Source organism: Sparassis crispa, assembly GCF_003851025.1.
Source record: "Sparassis crispa DNA, contig_000000F, whole genome shotgun sequence".
In the NCBI taxonomy this organism is placed as follows: Eukaryota; Fungi; Basidiomycota; class Agaricomycetes; order Polyporales; family Sparassidaceae; genus Sparassis; species Sparassis crispa.
Genome location: NW_020939747.1, coordinates 3,000,443 through 3,014,984, shown reverse-complemented (window position 1 = coordinate 3,014,984; position 14,542 = coordinate 3,000,443). Strand labels below are relative to the sequence as shown.

The window sequence follows — 14,542 nt, the reverse complement described above, 5'->3', positions numbered from 1 at the left end:
TTTCTCGGATTAATGATCGGCGAGATCGGCAATGCACGTGACACACGCGGTTATAATGATTGTGCGAAATTGCTTTGCTTCGAACCTGCTTTCAGTAGCAAGCAGCCCCCTACTCTTTCACACTGTATCACTATAACCTATACCTCCAGTCATGAGCCCTTCGCAGTCGTCGTCTTCTGGGCCAAATTTTAGATATCCAGAAAGTGAGTAATTGTCATTCGCCCTCGGATGAAATCCATTCAGTTAGACCTTTACTGTTCTCCAGATTTCACCCGCAGTGGTGAGAGGCGCTGGCACTGCAACATTTGTACGTCCACGCGCCGCTCTCACTTTAAGTCGATGACGGCTGCCGCGGCAAAGGCGCACGAGCGTTCCAAGCAGCACATTCTTAAGGCCGACAAGCAGGAACCCTGGGAGTGGGAGCCTGCGAATAACTGCCAGTTTGACCTGTCTGCTTGGGAACCACAGAGCAGGACCTTCGCAGATCTCCGTGTCAACCTGATCAATGACTACGTGCCGTTCTGGAGGGACGGCGTCGAAGCTGCGGAGGCAGGAGGGAAGCCCACAAGTATGGAGATTTTCTTGTCGCGGTTCGATGACGATCCCTGGGGCTGGAATAATGATTCGGGGGACAAGGCGAGCGACGGATGGAGTAAGCCGCTCAGTCGGGCGAATGCTGCCGATGATTGGGGATCGCCCGCGCAGGAGAAGAACGAGTGGGGCGGCAAGGGTGTGCAGGACAAGAGTGGATGGGGAGCTGGTGCGGTTGCCGGTGGCGGAAACACAGAAGAAGACCCACAAAACCACAGCGGGTGGGCAGGTGGGGAAGCTGGTTGGGATGTGCCAGCACTCGTGCCCGACGCGTCGAGGCCGAACGAAGATCAGAACGATCGGTCCAGTGGTCGCAAGAAGTCGGGTGGCGGCCGCGTCAGGAAACGCAAGTATAATTGGGCCGACGTCCCTGACCGTGATGCTTGGACTTTCGTGGAAAAATACGCTCGCGAAGAGGATGCCAGCCCGGAGAGACGACAGCAAATGCATCAATTTTTCGAGGTGAGCATGCATGATCGTACTTTTCTCCGACGTACTCATGACTGCAGATGCCTACGCATCTGAAAGTCCAGAAGATCGAGGAAATGATACATTTACTTCGAACTGCAGCGTAGGTCTATCGTTGCTTCCCCGTCCGCACCCGTTATCCAACGACATCCATGACTATTCGCATTCGCATCATCATGCTTGAGGTATACCATCACTCGTACTATTTTCATGCTCCTTCTGCATCTCGCTGATTTTATTTTTGTGCTACTGTGCATCGCAAGTCTGGAATTTTATGCTGTATCCAAAACTATGTACCCCTGCTGTCATATCTGGAATATCTTCGTGGACTGTTACACACCACAACGGGCCGCCATAGCCTGCACACAGCCAGCGACCGCCGGCGCTTGCACTGCCACATCGGGAATGAACGTTATACGCACAGGATGACGTCAGCAGGGACTCCATATAACCAACGGTCGCGGCAGGCACTAAGTGCCTTAAGGCCTTTGACTCCTCTCAAATTTCCGACATGAGTTTCAGTTTACCGAATTTACCGGACGGCTGGGTTCTACAGTATGATGAACGCACTCAGCATACTTTCTGGGTACGTCGCTGCGGATATTGATATCCGTGAACTTACCCATTTCCTGACCTGTGTTTAGGTAGACACAAGAGCAACCCCACCTCGTTCAATTTGGGTGCACCCCTACGAGGATGAGCAGTTCCTGGAGGAACATCCTGATATCCGCGAAAGACTTGTGGCGGTTCGCGTCCAGGGCCCGCCAAATGGCACGCCTCCACCATATTCACCAAGGCGCCATTCATTCTCTGAAGGATCGAGGCCCGAGTCAAATGCTTACTTGGGGGTTGCCAATGTCGACGGAAGGGCGACTTCTCAACCCCCTACCCCAACTGCTGGTACGGAGAAACAACATCACCATCGGGGCTTCTTTGGGAAGATGAAGGATAAAGCAATAGGTACGAAAGAAGAGAGAGAAGCTGCGAAGAGGCAGAGGGCAGCAGAAAGGGCGGCGGTGAGTGGGTACAATATTTGATGTGACATTTATTAATGTGACGCGCAGATGATGCAGCAACTGGCGGAGGAGCGCCGTCAGCAGAGGTTATCTTCACCATATGCGTATGGGAATACAGGCTATTCCCAATCAACCTACGGTGCACCAGCAGGTGATCCGCTCCTCGCAAGAAGGAGCAGAACGGGAGGTCGCTTTGGAAACAATGGCTTCGGTGGCGGTGGCTTTGGCGGCGGGGGCATCGGTTTACCACTCCTGGGCGGCTTGGCAGGAGGACTACTGCTGGGTGAAGTGTTGGATGATTTTGGTGGTGGCTGGGGAGGCGGATTCGGTGATCCTGGGTTTGGTGGAGGCTGGGATAACGGGTTTGGTGGCGGTTTCTTCTAGATCTGAGCCCAGCGGACTTTTTTGGCCGTAACTGCATTTCTTCTACGAGGCCACGCACAAACATGCTCATGGCCAGTATATACCGTCGACAGTGTAGCTCTGATCGTACCATAGATCTTCTCCATCTCGAGATGCGTGACAACTCTCAATGCCCGAGGTCACAATCGGTGACGCGGACTGCGCGGTGTGTGCTCCGAATACATACTCGTCGTTGCCGGTGGCATCGAGCTATGCCTTGTTACTGAGCCCTCACCCTCCAACATCGTCCAAGGCGTTTGGAAAATTCTGTCAATTTCTACGGATCATACAAGTGCACGGCACACTGACTGAAGTCCAGGTGATATTGGCCTCAGTATTCAGACCCGATGGCACCGTCACTGCCGTCTTCACTCAGTCCGCATATCTGCATATTATCTTCCCCAGACCTTGAAGAGGTCTTTGAGTCATCAGGGCTGCCGCCTTTACCTCAAATTTTGCAGTCATTTGCCCCTCTTCCCCAAGGTACGTTCCGGCCATATATATATTTTGTCGGTAAATCACTTAATGCGCTTGATTTCCCTCTTTTCTCGATTCCCGCAACTTCATGGTCTTTACAAACAATCAGTCACCACCCGCACGATATCACTCACTCCCGTACCCCACAGTTCTTTCGCCCTTCGTTTTTCCGACCTGGTCGAGATTGAAACCGCGACGCACGAAGATGATGAGCAGCGGGCAGCACGAACAATGGATTGGATGGCGGCGCGTATTGCAGGGAGGTGCTCACGCTGGGTTGATTTGATGGAGAGTCAGGCAGCAAGCAGCAAGGACAGTGTATGGAGAGACAGAACACCGTGGTGGGAAGAGGTGAAGAGGTGTGTCGAAGGAGACCACGTTCCGAACAGCATGGAAGGGTGGAATCATCCTGTCGCAGGTGCGATCTCATACGTATTGGCTCTCAAATGAGGATTCTGATCCAGTTCTCAACTTTCGACGCGTAACAGTAATAATAGCTGTATCGACAAATGCTGTAAACCCTCTCCAAGCTCTTCAAGACCTACATGCCCGTGCCATCGACTTCCCACCATGGGTAGATGGCACTCACCTCCGATACTCTCTGATTGTACACCCTGCGAATTCTCCGCTGGCTGATCCAATGTATGCATTTATTGTATGTTATACCAGACAATGCGCGGTTTTATTAATTTGTTTTCTCAATTCCACAGAGCAGAAGCGCTCTACAATGCAGTCAAGAAGCAGTATGGGTTACACAGTTACCTTCTCCCCCTGGCTCTGCCAACCTCTCCTTTGCCAGCTCCGGTGCCTATTCCTCCTCCAATACCCCGTCTGCCGACCCCATCCGCATACGAAACACCACCTCTTGCACCTTACACCCCTCTCAGTGGTCTCACAGCTCCCGCCACACCTACACTAACGATGTCTCCCATGCCTCGATCTCCTAGGCCATCGAATCTCATGGCAGACCAACGACAACCAACTCCTACTCCTAATACTGCAAACGCAAGTACACTACGTCTGAGCGAGAGGGATATTCAGCAGACCGGTAAGTTCGTCCGTGAGTTTGTCGTGATGAGCCTCGTGCCGTGGATGGAGAGATGTGTTGTAGAATGGAACGAGACAGTACGTGTTTCTCCTCTTACGTCATCGATAACGGTCGTATTGACTTTTCGTCTTTGAGTACTCATCATCGCGCCGCTTGCCGTCTCGTCTCTTCTCTTCTACGCGGCGTCTCTTTGGGTCTTCCGCTCCGGCTTCCCCTGCTCCTCCAACACCAAACCACGGTTCGAACTCATCAGTCTCATCTATGTCTTCTCGCTTCACACACGGCCCAAATAATTCTGTCAGTTCGATAACTTCGACAAGCTCTTTCGGGACTATTATTGGTGGAACAGTCACTCAGCAGAGACGACTGGCTGAGTTCGCGACAATGCTAGGCGATCACAAGCTTGCTGTCACGGTGTGGGAGGCCTTGCGAAAGGATTCAAAAGGAGGTTCCGTGAGTTGTGTTGTTCTATCTAATGTTGTTCTAGCCAATGCTGTTCTTAACTGCTTATTCGATTGGTTAGGATGTTTTACCCATTCTTCTAGCTCCGTCTCCAGCATTGGCATTGCATGCTTCAAATGCCCTCACAGCGCTGCAATCTCAGCCGCAGTTATCTTCTGAGGCTCCCGCTTTGGTGCAGCTACGCGGACTCGTCTACGCAGTGCGGTGGGACATAAGTGTCGACAAAGTCGATTTTGTTGGTCCCGTTCTGGAAGGAGAGAGGTGGCTGGTACAGGCTGCCGGTAGTGTACGTCGCATTCCTACTCTCACGCAGAACTATCTTCTTACAGCCTCTCAATCCCTGTGGTCATCGCGAGCTGCGTGGCTGACAGAGATGGAGAGGCGCAAGGAGGTAGTTTTCATACTATTGGATGGGGAATGGACTAAGGACTGATTTAAGGCAGATGAACCTCCCGCTGCACTCCTGCTCGCCCATGCCGCATTCCTTAGCGAGAGGAAAGGGAGACGGAGAAGATCCGCACTCTGGTATCTGTCCGCTGCCGACAGACTCGAAAAGGCCGGTATTGTGAGTATGTCTTCCGTGTGTGGACTGAAATTTCGGCCAATTGTTGAAACATCAAGCTTAGAAACCTCTGGCGATGCACTTCTTTCGGAAAGCACATCATCTGTACAAGACTCCTCCGGCGGCGCAGATTTCACCATCGTTCTGGGAGAGTGAGGATAAGGACCCCAAGGACTGGCGAGGTTTCGATGACGTTCTGCCAGGAATCGAGCACGAATTGGGTCAGTTCTACGTCGGTTAGATCATGGACCATGGCTCACAGACTCGCGAGGGCAGGTCGACTTATGTACACAACCGGTAATACGGAGGGGGCAGTTCGGTATTTCCTAGGATTGCTGCGATGGTGCTCTTTGCATCCACAACTTCCGTCGCATTCAGCGAATGGCACCGCATCATCCGAAGTGAAGCCAGTCACGACCGACAAGGTCTATCTGGAGGATTTCCGGGTGGCAACCAAGGTCATTACGCCGACGCTCATATTATTTGTCTGATGATGACAAATTTTCTACTTAGCACTTCAAGACGACTGAGCGAGACCAATGGGAAGCGGCCGCTTTGCAACTGCCCATTACTTTCTGCCAGGTGAAGCAGACCCGCGTACGTTTTCCTGGCGATGCTATTGAGGGTGATGCAACGGAATGGGATAAGAAGGAGGAAGAGTGGTCTGCTTTCTGGGCCCCTCGTGGTAAGGAAAAGCTCGAGAAGAGTGGGAAGGCTGCAGTTGACGGTGCGTTTCTCTGGCCTTGAAGGTTAGCTGTGCCTAATCTCTGTGCAGAGACATTTTGGGTTGACCTTGTATTGCACAATTCCTTGAATGTGGAGGTCACATTGTCCGGCCTCTCTGTCGTTGTCCGGGAGAAGTCTGCTGGAGATGCGGACCCTAATGACGACCTCGTGAATATCGAGGTTGTCGATGATATTGTCTTAGAAGCTAAGGATACCCGTACAGTCTGTTGTCACATCTTTGTCCGCTACCGAACTCTGACCTTTCTCTTTTAGATTCCGGTCTCTGTTAAGTGCCGACGCCCAGCCTCGTTGGTTATCACACATGCCGTATATAATTTCCTGGATCTCCTTCCAGCTACCGAATCACTGGCGATCCGCGGTCGACGTTTGCACGATACCCCTCTTCAGAGACAGACCAAAGCCTACGCTCCGGACGTACCAATACAAATAGAAGTAGAAGAAGCCGGACAGCGGCTACATGTGAACTTCGTGGACGATAGACATCTGATCTTAGGCCAGGGAGAGTACAAACATCTGAAGTTATCTTTGACAAACTCGGGAACAAGAAGTATCCGTGAACTTTGGATGCTTACTGGGAAAGACGATGAGATATGGATAGATATTCAAGTACCTAATGGCTCTGGCAAGTTTATCGTTGCTTTGTTCAACTGAAGCACAAGGCTCATGTCGCCAACAGATCCCTCAACATCATCACCCTCGTTCACGGAGATCTTGCATTCTAGCAACTCGCTGGCTCCACGGAGGCCATACTGCGTATCGCTGGAGCAAATTCATAAATCATCGGTACTTGGACCTGGGGAGAATATGCAGATTCCTGCCGTACTTCATGCCTCTCATGTTGCAGAGCAAGATCTGTGTATCCTGTTCATATTCCGAGAGGTATGTGCAATTACCAGGCATCGTATTACGCATTACAGACATATTTGACGTAGGCCGAAGGAGCGGCCTTCCATTGTTCGAGAGTAATTCGACACTACGAAGTTCGGCCGGTCATTCATGCCTCTGCGTCCTCGCGACCAAGTCAATCCCCCGATCGCTCGTTTGTACTCAATCTAGAGGTGGAAAATTTGACGGCATCAAATGACATCCGTTTGACCCAAGTCACTACAATGAGTGGCATGTGGTCATGTAGTCCTCTATCAACTCAGTCTGTGTGCGTCCACCACCATTCTTGCAACCAACGTCTAGCTAATATGTTATAGCGGTCCTATACCACCGCACCAAGTTGCCAGGTTGACATTGGGTGCCACCCGATGGCAAGGCGGTTCTGGCTCTGATCCAACAATAGACTTTGTGTCCCAAAAGCTCAGAGATGTGCTAAGTGGGAACAGCCCCGATACGTCGGAGCCACCCCCAATAGATCTCGTATGCGGCCATGTTTCGGAGGTACGTGTCTTAGAATTCATGGCAGTGCATAGACTGCAACATTATGTTAGGATTTCACGATTCGTTCGGTGAACGTACCTTCCACGCGACATTTCATTCGCAGCTGCAAGCGAAGCCAAACCGCACATTTGGTGGCCTCCTCCCACCCCTACGTCCCTGCAGATTCCCATCATTTGATCTTCCCGCTGCACAACCCTTATTCTGTGGATATCCTCGTGTTCTGGGAGCTCCCTGCTCAAGGTCGCTCTGGACATGTTCTTATCTCAGGAATTACGCTTGGAGCCCGTCATGGTGCGCTGAAAGAAATCGTGGAAGAGGCTGACAGCGCGAAAGTGAAACGATCTATGTACGCTGAAACCCGGAGGCAGCGCTCGGAGATCCTGAGGTCGATCCGGGACAGCGAATGGAACGCGGAGATGAATCCTGTTGTTGTCACCGTGCAGGATGGTCGTAGGGTAGACCACGACTTTTCAAAGGGGTACGTAATTCTGGAAGTGTATCCTTTCTCTTGTACCTAAACTGTTATGCCGCAGGCCCCGTCACGTCTCAGTTGCGTTCACATTGCGAAACTTGTCTTTAACCCACCCGTCGAGGATAGTGCTCAAGCTGCAGTCAGCGTCAGCCGAACCTGCGTCTTCTGCGTGCGTAAAGACATTCATAGTCTCGAACACCGCACTGACCGGACCCTTTACTCAGTGCTCTGCTACCTCCACAGTACGCCGGCCGCCTAACGTATCGGAGCACGCTAGCACCGTCTGCGTCGCATATCTTTCAGGTCAAGTTATGGGTTACTCGACCCGGGAGCTATGCCCTCGACGGGTGGACTGTTGAGACGGACGTTGGTGAGCGAGCAAACGCAGGGACTTCTACTGGAGTCTGGAGGACGAGACATCGCTATGTGCAGGGCCCGCTGGCGGATTACCGGCACTCTGTTACTGTCGTCGACGTTACACCATCATGAGCGTTTAGCTACGTACATATGCATATTTTACCATGGATCGTGGTGCCTTCTGCATCCCCGAAAGAGAAGGCAACACACTGCGAATTTTGAGGAAGATAATGCATAGAAACACCGATGACCACATACAAGCCCTCCGGAAAACTATAGTAGACATGAAGACTAGGCCGCCTATTGAGAATCCCCCTTTTCCTCCCGGTCTTTCTTGGCCTTTGCCTCCGCCTCCATGCGGATTTTCTTCAGCTTGGTGTTGAAATATGTCTGCAACAATGCATTCTGTGAGCTGAGACCACCGCGTGAGAGAGAATACGTACACCAGTGAAAAACTGCACCGTGTTCATGAATGGTACCCAAAGTTCCGGCGGGATGAACCTCTGCGCGACCACGACAGTCAAGGGCAGTGTCATCCAGGTGACCTGCACACTCGCCGATCAGAATTTCACCTCCCTCGTAAATAGAGTTGGGACGAACGCACCCGCAATACACGCATAAATCCTGCCCGGACCGTGCGGGCAACCTCGTCCACGGTTGTAGCACCATTGATGACAGCCGAGCAAGTCAAAAACACTTATCCCGCCGTAGAAATGAGTCACTCGCACACCAGCATACGCAGCACCACTCACCGAAGATCTGGATGGGCGCGACGACGAGGTTCGCCGCGAGGACCTGGCCGAGCTTCGCGAGCAGGCCTGTGCGCCCCGCGAACGCGCGCTGCGACGCGCCGACGAGGAGATGGCCGAGCGGCGCGGACACGCAGAAGCCGTACAGCGCCATCTTCAGAGCGCGGGCGTCGACGTTTGCACGCGCGAGGACGTGTACGAGAAACGGGGCGTCCTTCGCCACGCGCGCCGCGGGCTCACCCGCGAGGTGCGACGCGAGCACCTCCTGGAGGAACTGCAGCACCGCTGGCCGCAGATGAGGACATCCTGTTAGGGGTTCAGAGGTAGTTGGGCTGGGAGGGCTCGCCTGTTGTGACCGCTTTCGTCCGCACAGGATGCGTGGCGAGCGACCGGAGGTATGCAGAGAGCAGGGGATTCATCTTGGTGACAGGGGAACTCATGGCGGTGCTCTCTCCTGGGGCGTTCGACAGGGTGTAGATGAGGGTGGGAGCTTTGAGGAAGAGCAGAGCATGGTCCCTTTTCCCTCGAGCAATAATCCACCTGATATCCGTGCTACCATCGTGACCACTGGCACGCGCCTCATTAATGTTTCACCTGACCGATTAAAGTGCAGTACTACCGTTGGATCGACGCGTAGAACGTTTCTCCGGAGCGACTCAGAGGTGGCAAAAGAGGGATGGTGGGCTCACAGGGGCTCACAGGACGGGTGCAACTTGGTGGGCTCATATAGCGACAGTCTCGGAGCACGACAATATGAATTGCGACGACGTACACTTGTAAGATAGCGATATATACCATGGCAGAAAGCATGAATCCGTCTAACAACGGTATAAAAAGATACCAACAACGAAGAGCGACAGCCGAAGATAGATCTACTTATTCTTGACCCTGTGCAAGCGCATTAGCGCAACCAGTGGAGAGGAGCAGAAGTAACGCATACCAAGCCTTCACATAGTCGGCAAAGGAGACCATGCATATAGTCTGCCATATACCAAGACCGATTCGGGGGGTGACACCACGGTAAAGACCCTTCAGGCCGTTTTCCCTGTACACATACTTCAGCGTGCTCAGGATGGTCACCTTCTCGGGGCGATTTGGCGATTTGGTCATGGATTGCATCTACACAAATTGTATGATCGGTAATGGGATAACGACATTAATTGACTGACTGACCTCAACTCGTACAACCTCAATAGGCTGGTTCCATGTCGCCAATGCACCGCCAACGGTGGAGGAAAAGATTTTTTCCAGCGCAGACAGCTTATCCTTCTCACTTTTCCCTCGAGCCTGACGTATCCAACTCTCCGCTAGCCGCGCAAAGCCCATGCTGAAGATGCGATCTCGGTAATGAGCATATTGTCACAACAGCAGGTCGAGCCAGCAGGTCGAGCCAGCACTGACCGAGAACCCCAGTTAGTGCATTGACGCACAGCAACAGCATTAACACCCTTGTTGATGCCTCTGATACCTTCCCGGCGGTAGATATCAGCGAAGACAGCCCACGTTGAAGGGGGCTTGATACCCGTAGAAGCCTGCTTATGCCTGGTAATTTCGGCTGTCTTCATGCATGTGCAGAAACCTGTGCAATGGAGTAATATGAAGTTCCGATCAACATCATAAAGAACATTACAAGGAACGCGCCCAAGATGACGACAAGTCGCCATGAATGCTCTGGATACTCACCCATTGTGGCATATGCCTGTGCGATGCCACCGCCCATACCACCGAGGAGCCCAGCGACCGCCGGGTTGACTCCCACACCAACGGTAGCTGATTCTATCTCCGAGGCAGTGAAGAGAAGAACAGCGCCTTTTGTTGAAGCCTCTATCCACGCCTAGACGCCCAAAGAATCGTACGACCATCAGCCTCCAGACATCTGTGTAATGTACAGAGACGGCGAACCCATGGAATAAGGCCCTGGTAGAATCCGGAGACTTTACCACGACTCCAGATAGTTTGCAATGCCTGGAACATGCTCTGGGAGCGATTTGCAGCCATCTGTGTCTTGATGACCTCAAGAGGTTGACCCAAAGTCGTGACCTAGAGCGCGAGAGATCAGGAAACGCGAAAGTACGCGCTGAACAACGCGAACTTGCCTCCTACATAGCAGCGCAGTGGTCAGTGAGACGAAGACAGATGATTTCGGTGAATGACTCACAAACTAGGTTGCACATAGGCAATTACGTATCATCAGTGCGTGTTTCTAACACAGAACAGACCATGGAATGAATATACCATGTTCATGATGCCACCTGTGATTAGCGGTGAGTATCCACGTGCGCGAGGAAGACGCGTCGACGTACCGACTGCGATGTTGGACCAGTTGACGCCTTTTTGGCCTGGCTCCTTCTCGATGGCCATGGCGAGGACGAGGGGGGTGGAGAGAAGGCGAGAGAGGGGGGAAAGAGAGGATGGGGAGAGGAGTGACACGACGTGGAATTGTTGGGGACGAGTAGCCGGCATGACACTTTAAATCACGTGCACGCTGTATGCCTCTCCGCGTCTCACTGGCACGCCAGGCGCACTCGACTCTCGTCCTCCTCCACTTGTGGGTGAGCGGCGCTGCATTCGCACGCCATGTCCGATTCCCTAGTCCCCCCACGTATATTCACAGCATCGATTTCTGCGAGAGCGACATGTGATAAGGCGGTAGTCATAGTAATAGTATACAAGAAAATCCCGTAGTCAAGCCATGTAAATTTACGGTGGCAATCACTGCAAGCGAATAGTGGGGAAGAAAATAAATGTAGGTAGCGCAGATTACAAGCAGTAGCACAGGCTCATATAAGATAGAGGCTATTTAGATGAATGATGAAACTTCCGCACGCGGGACAACAGCTCTAATCTCCTGGGGCCCATCATACAGACGTGCTATAGTGACGAGTTCGAAACCTGTCCGCCACTTGGTCCAGCCCTTCTCGTATGAAGCCTTACCTTTAGCATCGACCCTCCAACGAGTGACGTTACATTTGACCAGGACGAGATCATTTTTGTGGATGTCCGTGGCATGCATCTGTCTCATAGTGTTCCTGGGGCCGAACTTGGTGTCGGCATCAAATACGTCTTGGAAGGCTTCCACCTTAAAGCAATGAATAACAAATATTTGTTGAAAATAAGAAATTCAACATACAGAAGCATACTCTCCACTCCCGGTGCTCTGGAAGCGTGACACTTTCAAAACATCTGAAGTGTTTGAACCGATCTTGATGCTCACAACGGCCAAGGGTTCACCGCGAAGTTTGAACCAAGATGAGTCGACTTCTCCGACGAGCCACACAGTAGCTGGTTTATTGTCTACAATGAGGAGAGGATATAAATCCAAAGCTGCAAGTGTCGACATCAGCAAGGGAGAGAAGGAGGGAGGAAGTATCAGGCACACTCACATCTATGCAGCATACAGAATCTACGTGAAGAGTGAATGCAGCTGCGAGAAGATAGAGGATGGGTGCAGAGATGCAGACAATCACCCTTAGCCATCGGTCCTCCTCCAGTCTTTCATCGGAAATAAACTTTCAAGGAATGCCGGCCGACTTTGTGTTGCGGAAATCTTGAACAGGAAGCGGGAAACCCGAAGTGAATCGGGTGGCCTAAAGACGGAAAGTAAAAAAAGCGGATAACCATTCTAAGAGAAAATTACTATATGCGGCGCGGGTACAACTTTATGTCAGCAACCACCATACGTGCACAGACTGATAACCGATTCTTTAGGGAATCGGAATCTCTGCTTCCAACGTCCATCTCATACCCCGCACGGCACGCCAATTTGCATAGTGTCGCGGTCTCACTCCTCTTCCGTCGCGGTCACACGCCCTACCGCCGCAGACTGCGCCAAATACGCGCCCAATCGCTCCGATGTCGCTTCTCTGATGGGCCTCCTTGGCCACTGGTCTCTCCGCGGATGTAGAAGTCTCCTATACTGCACGCAGGATGATGCATTCTCCGTTCACACCTCCGGGAGGTCTGTCTCGACGCGTCTGCGTTTCCCCTGGGCATTCTCGATTTTGGAAATGACAGCACTCCACACCTTAGACGCTGCATATCATACGGATGATCCTCATGATGTTGTAGCGCCGTCGCAGAAAAACGGGTCCGTATTTTACGTGATGCATCAATAATGGCAAAGCGTACGCTACGGCAGCGCTCCGAAATTCGCTTGCCTGTCAACTCTTAGTGTCCTCGTCCAATAAGCATGCAGTCTGCCGTCACGGAAATCCCGGTGGCGATGGGTGACAAGCTCGCTGTAATTTCTCTAGACCGAGACTGACTCCTTTATAACTGACCCGATACCTACGGGTTATGATCCCGACCCCGCCTCTACAGCGTTCACGCTGCCTACTTTTAATCACAACCTTCAGCGCTGTCAAGGTGAGCATGCCCCATAACTTGTCCGCCATCCCATCTGCTAAGTCTCTCTTCGTGTTTTCTCAGTATGCCGACCGTCCCTCCCGAACTGAGCGACTACATCGTCGATTTCCTCCACAATGATTATCCTTCCTTAAAGGCGTGCTGTCTCGCTTCCCGTGATTGGCTGGCGACAGCGCGTTATCATCTCTTCGAAAGCGTTACGCTGCACAACCCTCGCCTATGCGAGGCTTTCAAGCAGCTTATGGAGCGTTCTCCTACTATTGGGTCATTTGTTCAGGAGATCAACATCTCGCGGTTGATAGGCCCTGGCACGACCACGTATACCGGCGCGGAGCGACACCTTTTGGAGCAGTCCCTGTCGTCGATATTCGTGTGCTTGGACCACGTGAAGACCCTCTCGGTCGCGATGCTCGACATCAGCGCCACCATCCAGTCTGGCCTGGTGAACCGTCCGTCGGTGACGGAGCTAGTGCTTCAATATTGCACGCTCCCTGCATTCCAGGATTTCATCCAACTCTTCCACTGTTATCCGCTGTTGGAATCCCTCAACCTGCATGGAGTAACATGGAAATCGAAATCGTTCCGACCTCTCTCCCGATCGACCTCGGTGCATTTGCGTAAATTGGTGGTAGGGAGGGATGTGGATACCACTACCCTCTTAGAATGGATGCTCGCGGAGTCTATCCACGGCAGCATCGAAAGCCTTTCAATTTGCTGTACGTCGGAGAGGGATGCTGTCGTCGTTGCTCCGCTACTGGAGATCCTCGGCCCACAGCTGGCACACCTCGACCTCCATTGGAACCTTCCTGCGGCGAAATGTACGTACCGGATTTAGTGATGCCACAGGAGTGATGCTCACTATGCTTACGTGACAGCGATCCGCTTGCCTCCCGTTCTTTCCGTTGAACGGTGCACCAGCCTTCGGGAGCTGTCGCTGTATTGCGCGGTTCCGTACGATTGCACACTGCTCTGGCTCACTGCTCTCCTCTCGGGCCTCCGTGCAGCCCACCTCGAAGTTATTGTGGTCAATCTTCGAGTCTTGGGCAACCTAGAGGCCATAGATTGGGAGGCGGCTGAGAAGATACTCTCCGAGATTACGAGCCTTCGATCGCTCCTCTTCAGAATAAAGCTGTGGGTCGGTGTCTACGCCAACCGACTGGAGGTAGAGACATCCATTCGTGGATCCCTATCCCATCTAGATTCGAAAGGCTTACTCTCCTTCGCCTCATAATTTTGTCGGATACATAGCTGTTTGATATACTGTAGTTACTCGTCTTCGTATCTTATACCTCGCGATATGCATACCTTGATCGCGCTAATGATATGATTCTGTTTCGCAGTCAGAAGCATGATAATCGATGTTACAGTCGGTTACTGGTACCTCGGGTCTTTCAATGTCATTAAACGACAGTATGTACGCTAGACACGACATTCGAATCA

General features: G+C 52.2%; 6 protein-coding genes across 6 annotated transcripts; 3 read left to right on the top strand and 3 right to left on the bottom strand.

The window, feature by feature from the left end:
- Window positions 1–339: 339 nt before the first annotated feature.
- On the top strand, window positions 340–2,459 carry SCP_0111250 (predicted protein; the record flags this gene model as incomplete). The annotated part of the gene is made up of 5 exons (XM_027753354.1): window positions 340–1,053; window positions 1,544–1,645; window positions 1,704–1,959; window positions 2,014–2,075; window positions 2,124–2,459. 5 exons carry the CDS (start codon window positions 340–342, stop codon window positions 2,457–2,459), a joined length of 1,470 nt encoding a protein of 489 aa, XP_027609155.1.
- A 365-nt stretch (window positions 2,460–2,824) lies between these two features.
- Window positions 2,825–8,120, top strand: SCP_0111240 (hypothetical protein; the record flags this gene model as incomplete). The annotated part of the gene is made up of 18 exons (XM_027753353.1): window positions 2,825–2,960; window positions 3,064–3,372; window positions 3,443–3,596; window positions 3,665–4,079; window positions 4,138–4,455; window positions 4,526–4,750; window positions 4,904–5,029; window positions 5,091–5,247; window positions 5,303–5,484; window positions 5,540–5,753; window positions 5,802–5,974; window positions 6,026–6,395; window positions 6,450–6,652; window positions 6,706–6,926; window positions 6,976–7,159; window positions 7,210–7,637; window positions 7,693–7,800; window positions 7,856–8,120. The coding sequence occupies 18 exons, from the start codon at window positions 2,825–2,827 to the stop codon at window positions 8,118–8,120; spliced, it is 4,188 nt and encodes a 1,395-aa protein (XP_027609154.1).
- Window positions 8,121–8,288: 168 nt separating this feature from the next.
- SCP_0111230 (hypothetical protein) lies at window positions 8,289–10,735 on the bottom strand (the record flags this gene model as incomplete). The annotated part of the gene is made up of 12 exons (XM_027753352.1): window positions 8,289–8,378; window positions 8,432–8,533; window positions 8,593–8,684; window positions 8,741–9,022; window positions 9,084–9,304; window positions 9,357–9,449; window positions 9,510–9,555; window positions 9,625–9,856; window positions 9,911–10,064; window positions 10,139–10,316; window positions 10,421–10,571; window positions 10,640–10,735. The coding sequence occupies 12 exons, from the start codon at window positions 10,733–10,735 to the stop codon at window positions 8,289–8,291; spliced, it is 1,737 nt and encodes a 578-aa protein (XP_027609153.1).
- Window positions 10,736–10,927: 192 nt separating this feature from the next.
- On the bottom strand, window positions 10,928–11,200 carry SCP_0111220 (hypothetical protein; the record flags this gene model as incomplete). Its single annotated transcript, XM_027753351.1, has 2 exons — window positions 10,928–10,989; window positions 11,041–11,200. The coding sequence occupies 2 exons, from the start codon at window positions 11,198–11,200 to the stop codon at window positions 10,928–10,930; spliced, it is 222 nt and encodes a 73-aa protein (XP_027609152.1).
- A 337-nt stretch (window positions 11,201–11,537) lies between these two features.
- SCP_0111210 (hypothetical protein) lies at window positions 11,538–12,133 on the bottom strand (the record flags this gene model as incomplete). Its single annotated transcript, XM_027753350.1, has 3 exons — window positions 11,538–11,816; window positions 11,868–12,061; window positions 12,121–12,133. The coding sequence occupies 3 exons, from the start codon at window positions 12,131–12,133 to the stop codon at window positions 11,538–11,540; spliced, it is 486 nt and encodes a 161-aa protein (XP_027609151.1).
- Window positions 12,134–13,166: 1,033 nt separating this feature from the next.
- Window positions 13,167–14,333, top strand: SCP_0111200 (hypothetical protein; the record flags this gene model as incomplete). The annotated part of the gene is made up of 2 exons (XM_027753349.1): window positions 13,167–13,920; window positions 13,978–14,333. The coding sequence occupies 2 exons, from the start codon at window positions 13,167–13,169 to the stop codon at window positions 14,331–14,333; spliced, it is 1,110 nt and encodes a 369-aa protein (XP_027609150.1).
- Window positions 14,334–14,542: the final 209 nt, after the last annotated feature.